Raw genomic sequence first — 22,176 nt, 5'->3', positions numbered from 1 at the left:
TTACAATTGTGTCTTTTTCAGGATACCTGTTACGCTATTCAGTCACAACTTCCATAAAAGCTGCGCGGCATCAAAAACACACGGATCTTTTTCCATCTCTATCATGGACTCTATAATTTTCTAGCTCTATAGGTTTTATGAAAAGACGCTAAGGGTGTCGCCTTCTGGTGAACGTCATATCTTTGCGACTCAGTCTCTAAGCAACGCAGAAATGCCTTTATTATGGCAGCGTGGCGGCTTCTATTCCCATTGCTGCTCTTGCTGTCGGAGTTGTGGTCGAAGACCGAGACTGACAACGTCACTCTAAAAGCAGAAAACTCCACGGATGAAACGTCCCCCACTGGGACGCCCCCCAGCGAAACGACCCTCCCCGGGACCTCCCCCAGCGGGACCTCCCCCAGCAAGACCTCCCCCAGCAAGACTCCCCACATGCAGACAAAAGACAGTGCTGGTGAGTTGGGGAGAAGTGTTGGCATGTATCCCTCTTTCCTTTGAAGCGAATTATCCCCTTTATCGACTTTTTTGTTTTTATTGTTTTTGCTTTGTTTTTAAAATCTTTGCTCATGCTGCTTCTTTCCCCCACGAATGTTTTCCCAGACTGCCCCTGTGATCTGCATCCAGGCTTCTGCGACATCAATTGCTGTTGTGATTCACACTGTGGTTCGGAGTGCAACCTTGGTGCCCCTGGGTGTCCCTTCTCTTTCTGCCTTCCAGGCAGTACCAGGTGAATATGGAGATTTTATTTTGGTTTCTAGACATCCTATCCAGACTGGAAGCCTCAACTGGTCCCGAAGGCAATGGCATCGACAGTGATGGGCATGCCTCAGAATATCTGTGCGACACCTATGCTTTATGAGCTGCACTGGTGCTTCCAGTGCAGCTCATAAAGGTGCTGATCATGCTTCCAGTGCAGCAATTAAAGGTGCTGATCATCACCTATAAAGCTGTACTTGGCATAAGACCAGGTTATTTGAGAGATCTCCTGTTTCCCATGATTTCTACTTGGCCAAAATGTGCCAGCAGGATTAGCTCCCCCTGGATTCCTTTGATTAAACAGTACTATCTAGTGGGACTCGGGAAGTGTGGCAGCATCTGCCTCCCAGAATGAAATTGCCCTGAAATCCATGTGTCTCCCATTCTGTTGGCATTCTTTAAAATCTTAAGGACTGGCTGTTTTTTCAGGGCTAGGGTTAATATGAATGGAAAATCTTATTACGTGTGTTTTTGTACAGAATGACTGGATGCCATTTTGTTCTGTATTGTTTCTATTGTGTATTGTCAGCTGCTCAGATTTGGGCAGTACTTAAATTGAAATAAATAATTGTATCTAGAAAATATATTGGAAGGATATTTTTGTGATTGTAAAAAAAGCACAATTTTGGAATTGGAGATGCAGCTTTTTAACTGCTTTTAATGTTAAGTTTTATTATGTACCAAAAACTAACTCTTGAATTTAGCTGTATGTTTTGAAAGCCATTATTTGGTATATATTGTTAATTTGAGTTTGTGTAAACAATGTTATTTAAGATAGTTTTCTGTATTTGTGTTTTCCCCTAGAGCTGTGAGTCGGGTGTGCTTGGAAAAGTCCCTGATTTTCCGAAATAATACTCCCTTCCATACTGAAATCCTTCCAGGTCCTGATGGATGTATATTACTCTTCTGTGTACAGTTAAATGATTGTAAGTTTGGCCTTTTGTCTACAACAAATTATACTCTTTGATTGCAGCTATTCTCTGAATCTAATTTTAGAAATAGAAATACAAATCATAATTAATGCTTATTTTCTGAAGATTAAACGACTACGTAGTGGATTATGTAGTTTCATTTTGAAACCTTGTGAAATAGGTGCATTTTTCATTTGTCATTATGGTATCAATTTTTCTAAGCACTTTCCCTTTCTATTTTTCTGATAGTGAAATAATGTCTGACTCTTAGAATTCTATCCTCTTTCTTAAAAATAAACACAGTATTAGAAAAACATCTTAATTTAAATGTATGAATAGTGTATTATTATACTACATGTAGTCCTTAACTTACGACCACAGTTGAACCCAAAATTTAAATTGCTAAGTGAGAAATTTATTAAGTGCAGTTTTGCTCCATTTTACAACTTTTCTTGCCACATTTGTTAAACTAGTAACACAGTTGTTAAGTGAATCTTAACACACACACACACACACACACACACACACATAATTCCTATTTTTTCCAGGAATAGTTTTGTCAATATCTATTTCATTAATAACTCACCTAGGAAAATGTGTACATCAAATCTATAAAATTACAAAAATACTTAATTTTTGACAGCCAACACAAAAAGACCCTGTTTTTTTTATTGAGGGACAGACAACTGGTACTCTAAATGTTTCTAACAATTGTTATCTTTATCACAGAACATTTGGAATGCTATCTGGAGCTTAAGGGAACTGTAGACAAAAAATACCGAAAGGTGTTAATATCACTACTTAGCTTCAGAAATTCATATCCAATTATATCCTGGTACTAAAGTGACTTGACTCTGAGCCACATAAATACAGTAAGGCCAATTTGTCTGTTACATGACCCTAAATTCGTTACTATCTAGATTTGTATTAAAGGGCAAGTGATCTTTGATTTGAAAAATGCAATTTTTTTAAACCTTAGTCCCCAAATATCTTTCATAGATGCACAAATGTTTCTGATCTAAACCAGTGAGATGGACAACTAAAGTAACAGAATAGGTGTATACAAGCTCTCTGACAAAAACCAGGAAAGAACTTTCAAAAAGTACTAGGTCTTATAGCCCAGATTAAAAAAAGATAAAGAGGGAATAACATTTATTACATTTGCAATATGGGATGCCATTTTAACACTATGATGTTACTGTTGTGCTTCCTCTTCCCATATTTTATTTTTAGCCACACTGAACTATTTACAAGTGCCACAGATGGTGACAAAAGTAAATTTTCCAATACTTTCAGCACAATATGGAAAGTCATCTTTCATCCTTCCAGAACAAGTTTGGTCTTCTTCATCTGCCTTTTATCAAGTGAGTTGGTTCTTGGCTATTTTATTTTTTTAAGATTTTTTAGTAGTGAGAAAATGTGAAGAAAATGTGAAGTAGACCAGATTTAGATGTTTGTAATTTTAGCCTTCTTCCTTATCTCAACAAGGTAAGACTTGCCTAGTAGCTTGCAATGTAAGATTAGTTAAACATTCAATCATGTGAAATAGATGAAAAATGTTGACTTTTTAAAAAAAATCAAGTTGATGCTTAAGTTCTTTTTCTGTATGGGCTATTTTAGGAATTAGGCTTTTTTACCTCTTCTGTTTCCATTTCAGATGGGGGATCCAATTCAGATTTATTATGCTGCATCATCTACACTAAGTGTGCTTAAGCAACCTGTGGGCATTGGAACCAGTCAGATTTGCACTGATGAGAATCCTGCTGGTGAGCATTGAGATTTTAGCAAAAATCTAACAACGGTTCACAAAGTTTATTGGATTTGATAATTCATTAGTAGTCCTTGATAAGTGATTACTCATTTAGCTATTGTTCAAAGTTATATTGACACTGAACAAGATTTAATAAATGGTCCTCTTAGCATCCAGTTTGCAATTATTATAATTGCAGCACTCTGCTGTCATGTGATTACTATTTGTGACCTTCACTGCCAGCTTCTGACAAGCACAGTCAGAGGGGAAGGTGGCAGGAGGTAATCATGTTTATGCATCAGATATCATGCTTAACAACTGCAGTTAATGATCACACCAAAACTGCCACAACTGCCAGTTTATCAGTGTAAGTTGGAATGGTCATGTGACATGATGCTTTATGACACTGTCACTTAGTGACAATGTTGCCAGACTCAATTACTGTCATTAAACATCGTTAAGTGAGGACTTCCTATATTTTTTCTAAAAGCCACCATATACTGTAGTGCTTTAAACATTACACAATTGATAGCAAAAATATTTGATTCCTGGTAAATGGAGGGTGAGCAAATTTATGAGAAGACGTGGTAGATGGAACATACTAATCTTAATTGTGAGCCCATGGCTAGGTTCATGTAACACTGAGATACAGCCTAACATTTTTGGAAAGAAATGCTATATTGCCAGCACTGTACTGATAGGTTGGAAAATTAAATGTTAGTCAGAGCAAAATTTCTGAGTCAACTTTCAAAGTCTCTCTAGGGCAGGGGTCCCCAACCCCTGGTCTCTGGACCGTTTCCAGGCTGTGGCATGCCAGCAACCAGGCCGCACAAACAAGTAAAGCCCCATCCACGGGATGCAGGCAGTACACAAAACCATGTCCCCTCCAGTCCGCGGAAAAACCTCTCCACGTAACCGGTCCCTGGTGCCAAAAGGTTGGGGACCTCTGCTCTAGGACATTATTAATTGTCATTCTTGAGTATTACTGATTGTCATTTTAGGAGAGAGACAAGGAGCAACATGGTTTCTAAGTAGTCTTACATAGAAATACAGCTCAATTACCAAAAAAAAAAAAAAAAACAATTCCAGATGGAATCTCAGATTCTGGAAGAAAAATAAAAGCTTAGTCAGGCAGAGGCTTCTCCAATAAAATGTGCAGTCTGGTATACAGATTCTGAAGCTAGATCTTTAAAAGTTTTGATGGTCCTCTTTTTATTGTTGTGATATTCTATCAGATGACAAAGTAGTCAGAGCCTTTGAAGTAGAAAGCTCAGTCTGAAACTTATGAAAGATGTACTATTAAGGTGACATTGTCAAAAAATAAGATTCTGGAATTTGGCTGTTTATAACTCTGTTTTAAAGCATCTCCACACACACACAGTACATATATATAGTATATACATATATACATATTAAAAAATGTTAACTGCATTTTTGAACTCTTACGTCAACATTTCCTGTGTGTCTGTCTTTCTTTACCTCTTACAGTATGTTCATTTCTTAGGTTTCCTGGAAAGTAAAACTACCAGCTGTATTAGGATCTTTACAGACCTGATGAGAAGTTGTACCTCTGATCCTGCATTGGATGCAGCTTCATATTATCGTAACTTCAGTGTATTACAGGTGTAAAATCTGACCTACCGCTAAGCCTATTATTCTGCTATTGAGGTGTAATCTTGTTTATTACGGTTCGTTGCACAGTCAGCCAGATGTTTAGACTGGATTTGGCATTTGTATCCACCTCTCGAGTCCTTCCCAAGAATCTGGGATAGGCAACATATTTTATGTTGTTAGAGGTATCATTATTATTATTACTATGGTTCATCTCACATTGCAGGATGTAAGCTTTTCCAAGTAAAGCTGCCTTTTGCAATTGATTGGTGAATTTATCAGTGCCGATGATGTCCAAGTGGTTATTATTTTATTTATTCATTTAAAATTATTAGCTCCCAACTTCAGTGGACTCTTATGCATACTTATTAGCAGTGCTTTTTTTGTAAAAAAAAAAAAAAAAAAAAAAAGGTGCCGGAACTCACACATGTCATACAACCCGCCTTGCCTATCTTGCAAGGTTCCATCTAAAAAAGGTGCCGGAACTCTGTTCTGGGCGTTCTATGACAAAAAAAAGCCTTGCTTATTAGTAAAAGTAAGCCTATATACTTTTTAAACAGCAAAGAAAGAGAAGGAGGAGGTGAATTTAGTGACTACTTTCTTCTGTAGAAAATTAGAAATTTTGGGAAATATATTATCTATTGGCCTGTTACTGGCAGTAATTCAAGTCCTATAGAAATGTGACGCTATTATTGTAAAAGACAACTAATATGAAATGCTAGCATTGTAGAAAAAGAGGTAATATAATTAGTTGCAACAAATGTTTGTATTATCAAAAGCACCTGTGAAGTTCTGTGATAACAAATAAGGGAAGAGTCCCGATTTAGACATGGGACTTCTCTAAAGATAATTATTTATCTTGTTAAAATCAGGAGCATCTAGGGAGATATCTGTATTAACAGCTTAAAGCAGGTGCTCTATGGGTGAAGTCCTATGAAAACATTGTGGGCAGGCCCCCTGAAGTAGGTTTATGGTTAAATCTTTGGAAAATGTTTTATATTTTATATTTGTGTTCAGACCAGGGAAAAATACATAAATACAATAAAAAATTAAAAAAAATGGAAACACACATAGGCCTAACATCAAGAATGTCACATCAGTCTAAGCCCTTTCTCCACAGGTATATTTTTAGTGGGTAAGATTATATATAAATAGGAGACTTAGAACTTAGATACTAGTGTGTAGGATCAAAATGTATTGTTATTTTAACCATAATTTCTCATTTTACTTTCTTGGAATTGTTAGGTTTTAATAAAGAAAAACCAAATGTTATTACTCTCAAAATAAATTTCATCTTTTTACTTCCTAAACATGGATATTAATTATTAATTATTTTATGCAAGTAGAAGACAAGTACAAAGCTCCTGTAGTGAAACTTCTATTTAGAATTAATCGTTTGTGCATGGCTTATCACAGACTAACCTGATCCTCAAAGATCACTTGTGGCAAGTTCTGGGAACTGGAATATTGTTAGATCTATACCCTCACAGAAAAAAATGGCTACAGGTAGTCCTTTACAACCATTTGTTTTAATGATCATTCAAAGTTACAACAGCACTGACATATGACCATTTTTCACACTTATGACCTTTGCAGCATCCCTGTGGCCACATGATCAAAATTTGAATGCTTGGCAACTGGCATGTATTTATGATGATGGCACTATCCCGGAGTCGTGTGATCACTTTTTGTGAGTTTCTGACAAAGGGGAAGCCAGATTCACTTAACAACCACATGATTCATTTAACAGCTGCAGTGATTCACTTAACTATATTGCTTAGCAGCGGAAGCTTGGGGCTCAGTTGTGGTCATAAGTCAAGGACTACCTGTATTCCTAAACAATCCTCCATTCCTACTGAGAGAATGAGATTATGCAGACAATTAGGCTGTAAAGAAGACCAGATTTATGAACTGTATGGATTTATGGCAAAATGAGGCATCTATGGTTTGGGTTTTGTTTTCTTTTTCAGGTCCCAGTCAATTTTAGTGATTTCCAGCTCTTCAAGGTAAATTATAATGACTATTTCCATCTTTCCATTTCTAATTTAAGTAAATCGTATCTTGAAATAACATGGAATTATTTGGACTAATATGGACTGACAAATGAAGTGCAGCTCTAGCTATATTTAAGAAATTAAGTTTGGAATGATATTGGATTACTTATATTGGCCATTCATTGGGATCAAAGGGTTCAATCGTTCAGAAAGTAATCAAATAAGGGAGTTATTGTGCAAAATTATGTGGAGTAATTTTAGAAATCTTAACATTTTAGAGATTTAGTAATTTTAGAAATTACAAAATGTTATGATTTTAATGTTTATAATTGAATCATGTGAGGTGATTTTTTTAAAAAAATTGAGTATATGTTTTGGTCATTGCCAGGTCCACATTATCCCACATTCGGAGCCCGCAGCTCCTGGGCTGAATGGTAATACATGCCACAATGTTGTTTCTGAGGTATTTAGCTACATCAACAATTGTTCTTTTCTATAATAGAAAAGGGGGGAAATAAGCTAAAGCTTATCCATGAGCATATCTTGTTTTTTACTGATCTGTTTGATATACTTCTAGGTGAATTATGAGATGGAGTTTAATGGGATCCATGGAATCCAAAAGGTTTACGTTCAGTTCAAGTTGACCAATATATCAGGAAATGCAGGAGTCACATTACAACAAAGTTTTTCTCTGCATTTTGGGGTTAGTATTTATATCTTCAGATTGGGGCCAAAGTATACAACTAAACTTTCTACTCAACCCAATGGCAAGAGTTTCTGGATTGGTGTTTGTTGTGCATCTCGACAGTTTTAATGCTATATATTATTCTATTTACTCGATATCGTGGTTCGTTCGAACATCCGTACCAAGGTATAGTTAAAGTCTTGTTAAAGTTAAAGTATAGTTAAACCAACTAATTGAAGAGACTATTAAAGACTCGACGGAACGTTAGGTGAAAACACACCATAAAGTCAAAAAATGAAATTTTTTTCAGAAGAAATGATTATCGTAGAAATGTCTGCCAGCTACAGGCAATGTTCTTGCCACAGTAGGAAAGTAGTTTGCTATTGCATTTTTCCAAGATATTTCTCAATTTTCCAGTTTACTCAATTTTCCTGGTACAGGACTCCACAATAGTGTCCTGAGTAATAAGAAGGTCAATCAGACACTGCCACCTGCTGCACATTTTTAAAGAAGTACTAGATAACAGAAATGTGGACATACATGATCCTGACCTGAGAAAGGCCAGGCCCATTTCCTTGCCATACTAAATATAACATTCTCTCCCTACCCCTTTTTTCCTGCCATTTTCCTGTTTCTTACAGAGCAGAAGACCTTCTTTGACCAAACGAAGAAGTGGAAATCCTGGCTATATCACAGGAGCACCACTAAGAGCTTTATATAATGGGATCCAGCAACATGTATGTTTTTTTGTTCTATATTAAGTTATGTTTGCCGGTGGATGTATGGGTATAAGCTTTAGATGATTGTCCATTGGAAAGCTTTTATTATTCAAGAGCATAATACAGAGAAGTTTCCTGTTCCAACAGTTCTTGAAATTAACACACAGTTATATGCAAATAACACTTTTTGGAACCAAGTTAAGAAACTATATCCCCTTTTTACCCACAACCGTTAGTAAGAGTGCAGTATTACCTACCTGTCATTTATTTATTTAGTTTTAGATAATAGCAAAGTCTATGAGTGCAGTCCCATACTTTTTTTGTTTTTCTTTCCATTCCTTTCTTTTTTCCAGGGTGGGGGAGTTCTATATCTTTGGTTTTTGATTCTTTGATATCTATTTCACAATTTTTAAAAACTTTTAAAACACATCAATAAGAAATTGTGTATCTCTATTATTAAATCAAGAGGGAAGTAGGAATGTAGGATGTGTTTACTCAAGTGCTGCTTGAGCAGGGTCCATAAGATTATCTGGGACACTACACATCCTCTTCACGACCTGTTTTCCTTGTTATCTTCTGGGAGGAGGCTTCGTGGTATCCGAAGCAGAACATCCAGATTCAGCCAGAGTTTCATTCCATACAGCATTAACCTTGCAAACTCTCAAGCTTCCTCCTTCCATTATATATTCAAGATGGACAATATTTAATATTTATTTGCTACGTATATGTAGGGAAGTGGGTCTATACATATGTTGTTCATAGTATATTTAGGTGTGTGTCATGTATGTGTTTCACTTTGAGAGCGGGCAACTAAATTTCATTTTTGATGTGTGCCGTTGTGCCCACGGTATAAAAATGACAATAAAAGGTTATCTTATCTTATCTTAATTTTATGATAGTATACGAAATGTGTATTTGATATATCTGTATATATATCGTTTTCCAGAGATGTATCCAAGTTATTTATCACAGGAAGTCAACAGATTGTGACATTTAAAGACCTGAATTTATAGGGGTATAAATGTTTAGAAATGGGATTCACTTGAAATATTCTCAGTTGGCAGTTTTGTAATCATGGGGACTGGAATGAGGGAAATCATACACTGATTGATCAATTAGCAATAATTTGACATTTCATTTAGAATAAAAATACATGCAAAATACACATAGTAGCTTCATAGGAGAACACACTGTAGTGCAATACAAATATTACTGTAAAACTCCAGATGTGGTTCAATGGAACCACATCTACATGGAGGGAAGTGTGTAGTGGGGTGCCCCAAGGCTCTGTTCTGGGCCCAGTGCTCTTCAACATCTTCATCAACGATTTGGATGAGGGGATAGATGGGGAACTCATCAAATTTGCAGACGACACCAAGCTGGCAGGAATAGCCAACACTCCAGAAGACAGGCTTAAGATACAGAAGGATCNAATAAGATAAATGAGCTATAGCACCAAGCAAGCTTGTAGGCATGGTTCCATATCAATTTCAGAACAATTTCAATTTCATATCAATTTGGTTGATTAACTTCTCTGATAATTTCTGAGCTGCCTTGCAATCCACTTTTGTGTGGTATTTCAGTTTTTTACTTTAAAAAAAGTCTTCTTTACTAATAGCATCTTTACAGACACAGCTACAGGCAATGTTCTTGCCACAATAGTGTCCTGAGTAATAAGAAGGTCAATCAGACACTGCCACCTGCTGCACATTTTTAAAGAAGTACTAGTTAACAGAAATGTGGACATACATGATCCTGACCTGAGAAAGGCCAGGCCCATTTCCTTGCCATACTAAATATAACATTCTCTCCCTACCCCTTTTTTCCTGCCATTTTCCTGTTTCTTACAGAGCAGAAGACCTTCTTTGACCAAACGAAGAAGTGGAAATCCTGGCTATATCACAGGAGCACCACTAAGAGCTTTATATAATGGGATCCAGCAACATGTATGTTTTTTTGTTCTATATTAAGTTATGTTTGCCAGTGGATGTATGGGTATAAGCTTTAGATGATTGTCCATTGGAAAGCTTTTATTATTCAAGAGCATAATACAGAGAAGTTTCCTGTTCCAACAGTTCTTGAAATTAACACACACTTATATGCAAATAACACTTTTTGGAACCAAGTTAAGAAACTATATCCCCTTTTTACCCACAACCGTTAGTAAGAGTGCAGTATTACCTACCTGTCATTTATTTAGTTTTAGATAATAGCAAAGTCTATGAGTGCAGTCCCATACTTTTTTTGTTTTTCTTTCCATTCCTTTCTTTTTTCCAGGGTGGGGGAGTTCTATATCTTTGGTTTTTGATTCTTTGATATCTATTTCACAATTTTTAAAAACTTTTAAAACACATCAATAAGAAATTGTGTATCTCTATTATTAAATCAAGAGGGAAGTAGGAATGTAGGATGTGTTTACTCAAGCGCTGCTTGAGCAGGGTCCGTAAGATTATCTGGGACACTACACATCCTCTTCACAACCTGTTTTCCTTGTTATCTTCTGGGAGGAGGCTTCGTGGTATCCGAAGCAAAACATCCAGATTCAGCCAGAGTTTCATTCCATACAGCATTAACCTTGCAAACTCTCAAGCTTCCTCCTTCCGTTATATATTCAAAATGGACAATATTTAATATTTATTTGCTACGTATATGTAGGGATGTGGGTCTATACATATGTTGTTCATAGTATATTTAGGTGTGTGTCATGTATGTGTTTCACTTTGAGAGCGGGCAACTAAATTTCATTTTTGATGTATGCCGTTGTGCCCACGGTATAAAAATGACAATAAAAGGTTATCTTATCTTAATTTTATGATAGTATACGAAATGTGTATTTGATATATCTGTATATATATCGTTTTCCAGAGATGTATCCAAGTTATTTATCACAGGAAGTCAACAGATTGTGACATTTAAAGATCTGAATTTATAGTGGTATAAATGTTTAGAAATGGGATTCACTTGAAATATTCTCAGTTGGCAGTGTTGTAATCTTGGGGACTGGAATGAGGGAAATCATATACTGATTGATCAATTAGCAATAATTTGACATTTCAGTTAGAATAAAAATACATGCAAAATACACATAGTAGCTTCATAGGAGAACACACTGTAGTGCAATACAAATATTACTGTAAAACTTTTCTAAATGTGGATTTGCCAGAAGAATAATGAAATCTTCACAAGGAAGAAGTTTACTGCTTGACCTAAACTAGCAAGGCATTGAATTCATTTTTTAAAGCTTAAGCAGCCTGTTTTACTATTCAAAATCTGTTCATGCCATGGTTTTACAAATAATAGATAAAAGTTTTATGTGGTACCAGTATCAGTCTATAATTTGTTTTTGTGGCTCCACTATATTCTCATTTAGTTTCATATCACTCCCTTTCCTCAGGTAACCATTTTACAAAACCAAGCTAATGGCCAGTGCTCAGCAGCTGAGAGATTTACAGTACAATTTGGGGAGAATGTAAGAATGGGCTGCCAGTTCAGGTAACATTTTATATAGCTTCTTACATTTTTTTTCTTCTAATTCAGATTTCAGATGTATTGTATCTGTTTTGGCAGATGAAGTGAAGAATTTTGCTAAATGTTGTCTCTATCACATACTACATGTTTATTGAACATTGAAGGAGTAGTGTATAGATATTTCCACAAAGGATTCCGGACAATTATTTTCTGAGATTCCAGTTCTAAAAGGGCTGGATCTTTGTGTTGTCCTTTCTTTATAACTTATATAGTTTTCCCATGCAGCTCTTTCCCTCTCTGTAATTTTTATTCTGTTTACTATCTTTTACTATCTTTTTCTATATTTCATATTTGTGACACATAGCAGCTTGATCTTTCACAGAATACCCTTCAAACCTGAGGAAAGAAGTTGTAGTGACTTGCAGGAGCTATTTTACCAAGCCTTCGAAGGAGGACTCAGCACAGGGCATTTGGCCATAACTGGCAATGCTGATCCAGGCCATCCAGAGCAATGGACCAGAGTTTTTACCCAGAGGTGTAAGTTGCAGGTAATGTGAGAAAAGGACATCTAACTCCGCCTTTAGTTTCCTAATATAAGTTTTGTCACAAGTACTAAAACATAATCTGTTTTATTTTTTTCGGCTATGTGGTAGACATAATTTGTTACAGTCACTGTATATTTGCAGCTTTGTACTCAGAAAGAACTTTTTTCTCCTGGACCCAATGTGCCTGCTATACATTGTTTTGTTCTTCCCATGAATGGAGAGATGGAGATGACAGAACATTCTGTATCTCTTTATAGTACTGTGAATTATGCTTTCTAATTGAACGTAAATGTTGCATTAATTCTGATCTTACTTATGATTATCAACAGGAAGTGTTAGGGTTCCTGTTACCTAAATTCTGGTATCCTTTTTTTTTCTAGGATGGGCATTGTATGATTCCTATTTCCCTGAAGATTCAGGTGATATGGGCTAATGTGGGCCTCTTATCTAATCCACAAGCTCAAGTGTTGGGTGCACGATATTATTACCTCTGCAGGCCTCTGAAGGTTAGTTTCAGATAATGTTGAATTCAAAAGTCATGCTAAATGATGATTTGTTTAATCTCTGTTGAATAAGTAAAAATAACCTGAATTCACATATTATGTTAAGCAAAATGAAACAAATTGCATTATGGCTTAGCATGTATGAACTCAATATCTTAAGGTTGTTTTCTTATTTTATTTGGGTAGTTTGAGCTAATGCAAAACCTAGTTCAGAGCTTCGTGCATAAAGCATAAGGAGATTTGGGTTTGTGTCTTTATGTGCTGGAATATGTAACCATTTTTTCTCTCACATTAAGTTCTAGTTAAATTAAGGGATTATCTTGATTTGTTCATAAATTAAGCATTTACACTAATCAGATTATCTAAATTCAGACATAACAGGGAATTCTAGTTTTAAAACCAAAGAATGCTTTATTATTTCATCAAAGGAGATAAAATGCATGTGTATGTATGAATTCATGACTTACTACAGCTTATATATGGAAAATATGGAAGACTAAAAGAGCATTTAATATTTAAGTGAATCTGTTCTTTTGACAGAATGTTATAGTTCTGCAAAAATCTGTTCTTTTGGCAGAATGTTATAGTTCTGCAAAAGCTTTCTGTTGCTACTTAATGACGTAGGAGAGAAGCAATATAAAGGCCCTTGGAGATATAAAGTCCTTAGAAGTCAGAAAGTCTAGAATCTAAATGAACTCTAGACTCTGTGGAGTTCCTTTATGCATCTATTTTTACTTATGTGATGACGAAAGTAATGATAAGTCTAAAAAGATTTATCATTTTCTGTACCAATTCCTTTGTTATAAAATATCCTGTCTAGGCAAGAGGAAGAATATTCATGACACAAAGCTTCTTTTTATATCCAAATCCTTCAACAAATGGCACAGGTGTTCTCTTAAATGTTCTATTCCTTTTAAGCCTAAAGGAATAAACGCTAGTCTTAAATTATAATTAGTTCAATAAGTAATGGAAACTTTTTATCCCACATTTTGTTCCTATCCCTTTCCATACATTCTTTCCTCAAAACACTGGATATAAGGTAACAGCTAAATAATGCTACATACTCTGTTTTCTTTCAGTCTCTGGGTATATATATGAACATGTTGCCTTTGACAAGTACAGTTACCTTCACAGATGTTACCAAATGGCCAGAGTCACCACATGGTCAACCTGACATTTATAGCAAACTTCCATTTGATTTCTTCTTCCCTTTTAAAATGGCATTGAATGAAGCTGTGAATGGTTCATGCAACATATTGGACACTTTGCTGATGTCTTTAATGCTTTATGGAATATTCGTGAGCTTCTAATACAGAAAAAGAATAACATTTCATGTAACATGGAATCAAAAATGGTTGCATGATGAGTGATAGAGTGTTTAAGAGAATGGCTAATTTTCTTCCTAAAATCCTAAAGGAGGGTGTTCTGCAACATCTATGTGTCAGATAATTAAGATGTATTTCAACCAGTCTCAAGATTGCATGGATGGTTCTGTGGACATATTGTAAAGTCAATAGTCCATAATGAGTTGATTATATGCATGCTATGCATAAAATTTAATGTTTAGCCCTGACAGCAATTGTTCCATAAGTGATTGCTGTTTCTGTTTACGGATGCGCTGTGTGCGACAGGCTTTCTATCAGCCTGGATAATGTAAAAGTGGGGGTCCAAAGTGATACTGACGGGTACTTTTTGAGTTCTGAAACTTTTGAATTTCTGTCTTCTGTGCAACCCCTTGCCTTTTTTCTGCCCAAAGATGTGTTAGCTTTGAACCAGGCATCTTCAGATTTCAAGTGACAAAAATTGCTTAATCATGGACTCTTAGTATCTTTTTTCAAGATGAACTATATCAAAAGTATGAAGAATCCTGTAATTTTTAGTATACCTTTTTCCTGTTAGTATGATTGAGATATTTGATAAATTACAATTCAGTAATTAACACAAATACTGTTCTAATACTTAGCTTCATAGGTATTATATAACAGCTAATCTTTTATTAAACAATGTTTATGCTTTGTTGCTATGACTGTTTAGAATACTAGTTCTTCATTCACAGGATGTTCCAGTCTTTCCTAAAAGAGTGAACCTAAAACATGAAAAGCCATAATGAAAAACTGTATAAGTGCCTTAATGCCAGAATCACTCTTTAAATTGAAGAGATTTAATGAATATGATTTCATTAAAATAATATATAATATATATTGGTAAGAACTGGGAATTTAATGAGTGTTGTAACCTATGAAGTTTTCCATTCTCATGTTTTAATGTTTTAATTATCAATCATAATGTTGTGTAAAGCTATATTTGTAAATATACGCTTTGCAATGGTGCTACATAGTGGATGTGACAAATTATATCATTGATCGTTGTAGTTTCATATAGGTTAAAAATTCTAGCATGCTTTTTTCAGTAATTATAGTTTGAATTTGCTCAAGCAATTNAAAAAAAATAGGTTTGAGCTAATTTCAGAAGAGGAATGAATAAAATAAGCATTTTAAACTGTTACTAGTCTTATCAAAACATGCATATGTAGGAGAATAGATACTGAATTACCTCCCCATATCAAACCTATTTTGATGAAAGAAAATATGAATTGGAAAAGATTTCAGAGATTTAGGGCAAAAGAACTTCATGTTGCATGTACAAAAATATGATCAAATAAAATTGGATTTAATCTTTTTTTGTATTTTAATTGTGTATTCTCATATACATATTATTCAGCTTTTCTGCTTGAAAAAGTTCATAATATAGCCATGATGATCAGCTAGAAAGAGAATGCTTTTCAAACCTCCAGATTTCAAAATCTTTTCTAATCCTATAGTAGACAAATACAATGACCTTCTACCTTGTCAACTCTAAAATAAGGACATTGTATGAAAAATTAGTTTCAGAGTCCAAATAGGAGAGTTAGCAATTTATGACTTTCCAGTTGGAATGCAATAAGATAGTGCTTGGCCAAAAAGCCTGGCTTCAGTTTTCAAAACAGAAGGGTTGTAAGTATTGCTGGAGTACTTGTTCTCAGCAACTGTGTTCAAACATGTTTGCATTTTCACAACATGCCCAAAGAAATCACATTACACTTAAATGATGCTCCTATTCTCAACACTATGTGCTGTGCTTGCTTTGGCTTAGTCATTGTAATTTGGTGTAATTCATGGGTTTAGCATATTATTCAAATGCAACAGAAATTTATGTAAATAGGCTGCTTTTCCAAATGGTAAGAAACTAAGGCAGTTTCTCTTGAACATGTATGCACCACCTATTTCTTTCACGAAACTTCATTGAGCATACAGTATTATAAATACTGTGCATAGTCCATATCTAATCTCAAACCCAATTTTTTGGGATGCTTGTGTGAAAGGTTCCAACTTGTTGCAAAGATATTGACGCCTATTTGCATAATCATACTTAGTGTATTTCAATTCTTTTCTTCATATACAATCTTTTCTTAAGTCAAAGAATTGATCAAGAGTGTAGAATATTACTTCATTATTAAAGCTTATAAAGGTTTAACTGTTTTGGATTATATGTGCCTATAAAGGTACTGTAAGTTGCTATGAGCTTCCATCAAGGAAAATAAAAATAAAATATCACTGTGTAGCACCATTAGAAAGGTTATAAAATAGGAAATACCTTATTTCAGCATGTATGAATTTTATTCTAAGATGTGGAAGTGAAAAGTGAAATTTCACAATTAGGTAAATTGATGGAATTTTGTGCTGTTAAAAATTATTTTTTCTACTTATATATGTTTTTTTTCCTATGTTTTCTTAGGGTGCTCAGTACAGCACCCAGAGTTAGCTCCTTCTCGTGTGTGTGGGTGTGCATTGTGGCTCAAGATTGTATCACCAAATTACATATCTGATAACATGGCAATTTAAGTTTTTTTTAACATTGCCCAATGAAAGCAATAAAACCTTTATTACAATATTTTTAGTATGTACAAAAAGTGTAAGTTGAATTGGATTTTTAACCTGTATTTTAATAACTGTTTTAGATTTTAGAAACTATTTTTTAAACAATTGGATTGAAATGTCAGTTTAAGGTGATTTGATTATCGGGGCTGATGAAAATAATTTGTTAATCGTCTGCATTTTTGTAAGATTTTAATTAAAGTATTTTTAAAAAAAACTATTCTGCCTTTATCGTAACTCTCAAAATGATTACTTTTATGTGAAGTCATTCTTTTTTATGTTAAAAATTAAATTTCAAAATTTAAACTGGTGCATTTTGCTAACTTAATAGCATGAATAGTATTAATGCTGGTGAGAGTATATTCATCCAGGTATACAGTTTTTTCTTAGAACAGTATATTCCTTCCCATCAAAAGGTAGCATTTATAGTAGCAAGAGTCATTTAGCAAAAGTGCAGAAAAGCTCTATTGGAATATCACTGTAAGAGGAAATGATTACAGATTTTATCAGTTTCTTCTTCAATTCTGTCATGCATTCAACTCTTAAGAACTCATTTTATCTTTGTATTGCATACTGAATTATTGTTTCCTGGACCAGATTTTCAGGAGCATTTGGCTCATTTGGGGCAAAAACCACTAGTCATGTTTAATCAGAAATCTTATTTCAAAAGCATCTACTTCTAAATCATTCTTAAGAATGCACCTTAGCTATATTGTTTGTATGTATCTGCTATTAAAGGGCCTGTGATTCCCAACTGTAAAATGGATTTCTTTGATTGGGCTTTAGCTGCCTAAGATTGTACAACAACAAAGTCCACTTTTGTTGACTTTAGTTGTTTAAGCAGGAGGCCAACTCCCAAATGGGTAACTACTGAGTACAGCATGTTTCCTGACCTGCCCTGTGTTTCAAAATAATCTTGAATGTTGACTTCCCTTTTGTCTAAAAGTAAACCAATATTCTGATGGAGCAATAAGATAACATATTCATACTTGATTTAGACCCAAGTTGTCACTTTGTCTTCTTAGTTGTGAGGCAGCTGCTGACCATTAGGTAGTCATTGCATACAATATACTTCCAATCCAGATAGTTTATATTTAACAGGGACAGTCCCTTCCATTTGTTTTGAAATAACAGTTTCCAAATGTGAGCAGTCTTAGTTTTTTGAAAGTGATAAAGAGGCACTGAATATAGCTTTATATTAAACGGCATGACTTATCTGTGCTGAGTAAAGTGGAACAAGTGAGCAAAACAAAGTTTTTAAATACTGTGACGTTCAGATTCCGTGAAATGTTTTTAAAAGGGACTTCTGGGAACTGTAGTATGGTAATATACAGTCTCTAAGATCACCGGAGTATATATGGCCTCTGAACCTATTCAAAAGTTCATGCCAAATCTCAATTTTTATAAGATTCACAGGGATAATTGAATTAACTATGATTTATTTTTTTATAAATCATATATGACTTGGGAAATGAACAGTACCCAGCCTAAAAAGGGTTGTATCCTACTATATGCTGTAAAATGTAAAACACATAATGTGAACATTATTGGATAGGTGAAATATGTCTCACGTGTAAGAGCAGGGGTGTCAAACTGCTGGCCTGAGGGCCAGACGTGTCATGAAGAAACCGCACCCACCCCATTGCCAGCAATGGGAAAAAGCTCCGATACATTGCGCGACGTCACATGACGTCACGAGTTTGACATGTCTGTGTTAGAGTAACAATAAAGTCTTTATCCAAAGTGTATATCCCAGTGCTGGAAAACGTGTGTGTATGTGTGTGTATGTATATGTGTGTGTGTATACTCTACACACACACACACACACACACACAAAGCAGGTATAAACATGTGTTTATTTATTGAATTTTGTGCCACACTACAATTAAAAAGTACTCATTGGTTTACACACACACTTCTCTCCAAAAAAATTATCTAAAACATCGATAGCACAAATAATAGCACGTTAAATCAATATAATTTTTTAAAGCTGCATTTCGTTCTGAATTAGTTGCAGCTTGCAAAACAATATATGTATTAAATCAATATACATTGACAGCTAATTCTAAATTATAAATATTGTATGAAACAACTATTTTTAGCATTTCTTAAACACTCCTCACAAAGGAGTCAGTCTGATTACCACTGGAAAATGGATACCAAAGCCGCTACTGAGAAGCAGTACCTTGTTTTCATCCCTACTGAAAACAGCCCTTCTCAGCTATTTCTCCTAGGGTGATCTTATAGTTTAGTCCAATTCCAGTTGCAATAAACAATCCTGAAGGTAATTAGGTGCTAAGCCATAAAGGGCTTTATAGATGATAATAAAACCACAGGAAGGCTAGAGCACCCGATGATGGGTACACAAAATAATTCATGGTATTGAATATAGTAACATTGACTTTGACACTGTTACAGATTATGAACATATGATTGTTAAAATGTATAAACTTTTATTGAAATTTGAAAGAGAACAAGTGAAAGAATATACAATAAAGTGGGCTAAAAACTGGTTATAATATACAGATCTAACAATGGGAAAATATGTGGTTGATAAACTGAAATTTACACTGTGTTACAATTTTAAAGAAAACAATGATGTACCATTGATACATGACACCAGAAAAATTACCTATAGCCTATAAAGGTATTTCAAATCTGCGATAGAAATGTGAACCAGAAAGGTCATACTATCCTTAGCGTGCAAAAAAGCTACATTTATATTTATAGGTAATCCTCAACTTACAACAGTTCATTTAGTGACCCTTTGAAGTTACAACAGCACTGAAAAAAGTGACTTATCATTTTTCACACTTATAACCATTGCGGCATCCCTATGGTTATGTGATCAAAATTCAGATGCTTGCCAACTGACTCATATTTATGATGGTTGCATTGTCCCGTGATCATGTGAACACTTTTTGTGATCTTATGACAAGCAAAGTCAACGGGGAAGCCAGATTCACTTAACAACTGGGTTACTAACTTATCAACTGCAGTGATTCACTTAACAATGTGGCAAGAAGGATCGTAAAATGGGGGAAAACTCATTTAACAAATGTCTCACTTAACAGAAATTTTGAGCTCAATTGTTGTAAGGCGAGGACTATTTGTACTAACAACTGCAGTAATTAACAATTGTGGCAAGAAAGATCGTAAAATGAAGCAAAACTCACTTAAGAAATTCTCACATAGCAATAGAAATTTGGGGCTCTATTGTGGTTGTAAGTCGAGGACTACCTGTATTCCTGATTGGAAATCCCTTGTGAATTTTTTTTATGTAAAACAGAAAAAAAATGAACTTAAGATCTATGGTTTTGAAGATTCAGTAAGATAGAGAAGGAAGAGAGTAACTGGTAGCTTTGGTAAATTCATAATTGTACTTATATCTGCAGTCAAAATTAAAAACTTCTTTATATTTCTTTTCTTTCTATTTTTCAGTTTGTTTTGCACTTTGTAACTCGTTTTTTAAACATTCACGTTTTTAAAATTTAAAATTATATGAAAAACGAAAAAACGATTTCCACTGCTCTAATTCTCCAAACTACTACAGAACTAAATCTACCCACAATAAAACGAGCCCTGGGCGATTTGAGAATATTTCTGGTAAAGCAAGTAAGGTTGCTGCTCGTTTCTGCCTACGCAGTCCTCAAGCAGAATGGACAGGTTGAGAAGTCTGAAAAATGGGAAGAAGCAGATTTAAAAGTTTGTCCCAGAACTGGCGCGCTTCATGGAGAATCATCACAACAAGCTAACAAACGAAAATTAGCAACTATCTCGGGCCATTAATCAATACAACCACTCGACACTGCAGCTCGCCTTTAGCTTCACAAGGCAAAGGCTAGGCCAGGGGTAGGCATCCTTGGCTCTTTTATGACTCGTGGACTTCAACTCCCAGAATTCCTGAGCCAGCCATGCTGGCTCAGGAATTCTGGGAGTTGAAGTCCACGAGTCATAAAAGAGCCAAGGTTGCCTACCCCTGGGCTAGGCAAAAGGATGAGAAAGCAGAAGACAGAAGGGCAAAACATGGCAAGGAAGCAAGAGGAAAAGGGATGGATGCCACGAAGCAATCACTGGAGGGGTGGAGCCTAAGGGGGCGGGCCATCGGCCGGAAGTCCCTCCGCTGACAGTCGCTGTTGTCCGGCGGATCCGCTGGGCGCGTCGCGTGGCTTCGGCTGCTGCTTCAGACGTTCGTAAGTGATGGTGGCATGCTGGCTGAGCTCGGTTAGGGGCTGTCGGGGTCCGGTGGCGCCGTTCTTGCGCAGGGCGGTGGTGCTGCTCTGCTGCTGTTTTTGCTCCGACGTTCCGCGGGGCTGGGATCTCGGCCTCAGCTTCGAAGTGGGCGAGGGTCAACATAGCCTCTCCTTCTAGCTAGGAGGAAGACGCGTTATTTTGTATCGGAATGCTTCCATCAATATCCTTTTCCCAGTCGGGGGCCATCCGTATCTCTTGAGACCAGAGTTCCCAAGCCTCTGTAGCCGACGGCTACCTGGTAATTCTTGGAGATTAAGTCTCAACACAACTACAGATTACTGTACTCCCCACCTCTAATTGCATGTATGTTGGCACAAGCTTTGTTAGTGATTGTGGATGCAGTACAAGAGAGCCTTCTGTAGCATTTTAATTTAAAGAGAGTAAAAGCACTACTAGTGTATTCATTTACTAGCCTGAATAATTTCTTACAAGAATTAATAACTATTGCTAGCAAAAAAAAAAAATGTTCACACCAGGTTTTTAGTAAAAGCTTCCTCCATTCTAGTGCCCTTCTAATGTATTGAATAATTAGCAAGGCACCAGATTGGAGAAGGTTGGTTGGTCCGAGACTGTGCATTGTCCTTGTAGTAGGATAATACAACAATGGTATAATATAAGATTATGTTAACAATTCATTTGACATGCAGCATTTCATGTCAAGGAACGTTTTACAAAGCAATTTTAATTTCATAGAAAAGTTAATCAACATTTTCAATATGAGAAAGCTGTGGTATCTATCCTATTACAATCTAACCTTAGTTGGCTGTTTGGCTTGACAAAAGTTATGCTAGACTTTCAGGAACTTTGAGATAAGGTCCTTGTGAATAGGTAATTTCAGAAGTGCTATTTAAAAAAAGCGAAGAGGTTACTGCTTAAGAAATGGGGGGAAATGGATGCGTATATGTCGGCTGTTTGAGAAAAAAAAAAGATATATATTTCCAGATTTCGTGACTCGAGTATGGGATCTTACAGTAATGGGAGCAGATTGACAATTTGTCAACTTATACTGTGGCAGCATAGTTATACAAATTTGCTTCCTTAATTTGCTTGAATGTTTAAATACATAGTT

At 35.5% G+C, this 22,176-nt stretch overlaps 2 protein-coding genes across 3 annotated transcripts in view; both read left to right on the top strand.

Moving 5' to 3' along the window:
* The first annotated feature begins 220 nt into the window (after positions 1 to 220).
* TCTN3 (tectonic family member 3) lies at positions 221 to 15,376 on the top strand. Its single transcript, XM_015816260.1, has 14 exons — positions 221 to 451; positions 598 to 724; positions 1,558 to 1,679; positions 2,898 to 3,028; positions 3,322 to 3,430; positions 4,919 to 5,037; positions 6,996 to 7,031; positions 7,408 to 7,482; positions 7,597 to 7,722; positions 8,346 to 8,441; positions 11,818 to 11,915; positions 12,274 to 12,439; positions 12,817 to 12,942; positions 14,019 to 15,376. The coding sequence occupies exons 1-14, from the start codon at positions 223 to 225 to the stop codon at positions 14,247 to 14,249; spliced, it is 1,791 nt and encodes a 596-aa protein (XP_015671746.1). The 5' UTR covers positions 221 to 222; the 3' UTR covers positions 14,250 to 15,376.
* A 5,616-nt stretch (positions 15,377 to 20,992) lies between these two features.
* The window catches only part of ALDH18A1 (aldehyde dehydrogenase 18 family member A1), a 28,761-nt gene continuing 27,577 nt past the window's right edge, over positions 20,993 to 22,176 (top strand). For both annotated transcript variants that reach the window (XM_015816258.2, XM_015816259.1), the window contains exon 1: positions 20,993 to 21,046. The gene's annotated coding sequence lies outside the window, so the exon portion shown is untranslated. The remainder of the gene's footprint in view (positions 21,047 to 22,176) is intronic.

The sequence above is a fragment of the Protobothrops mucrosquamatus genome, unplaced genomic scaffold, assembly GCF_001527695.2.
Source record: "Protobothrops mucrosquamatus isolate PMUCROS unplaced genomic scaffold, P.Mucros_1.0 scaffold419, whole genome shotgun sequence".
NCBI classification, from domain to species: Eukaryota; Metazoa; Chordata; class Lepidosauria; order Squamata; family Viperidae; genus Protobothrops; species Protobothrops mucrosquamatus.
This window is presented reverse-complemented; position numbering and strand designations above follow the sequence as displayed.

Excerpts from the sequence above, each read along its gene's own strand:
- TCTN3 (XM_015816260.1), top strand. The coding sequence starts at position 223 with ATGGCAGCGTGGCGGCTTCTATTCCCATTGCTGCTCTTGCTGTCGGAG. Across the intron at positions 452-597 it reads GCAGACAAAAGACAGTGCTG|ACTGCCCCTGTGATCTGCAT; the intron begins GTGAGTTGGGGA and ends ATGTTTTCCCAG. Across the intron at positions 12,440-12,816 it reads CCCAGAGGTGTAAGTTGCAG|GATGGGCATTGTATGATTCC; the intron begins GTAATGTGAGAA and ends TTTTTTTTCTAG.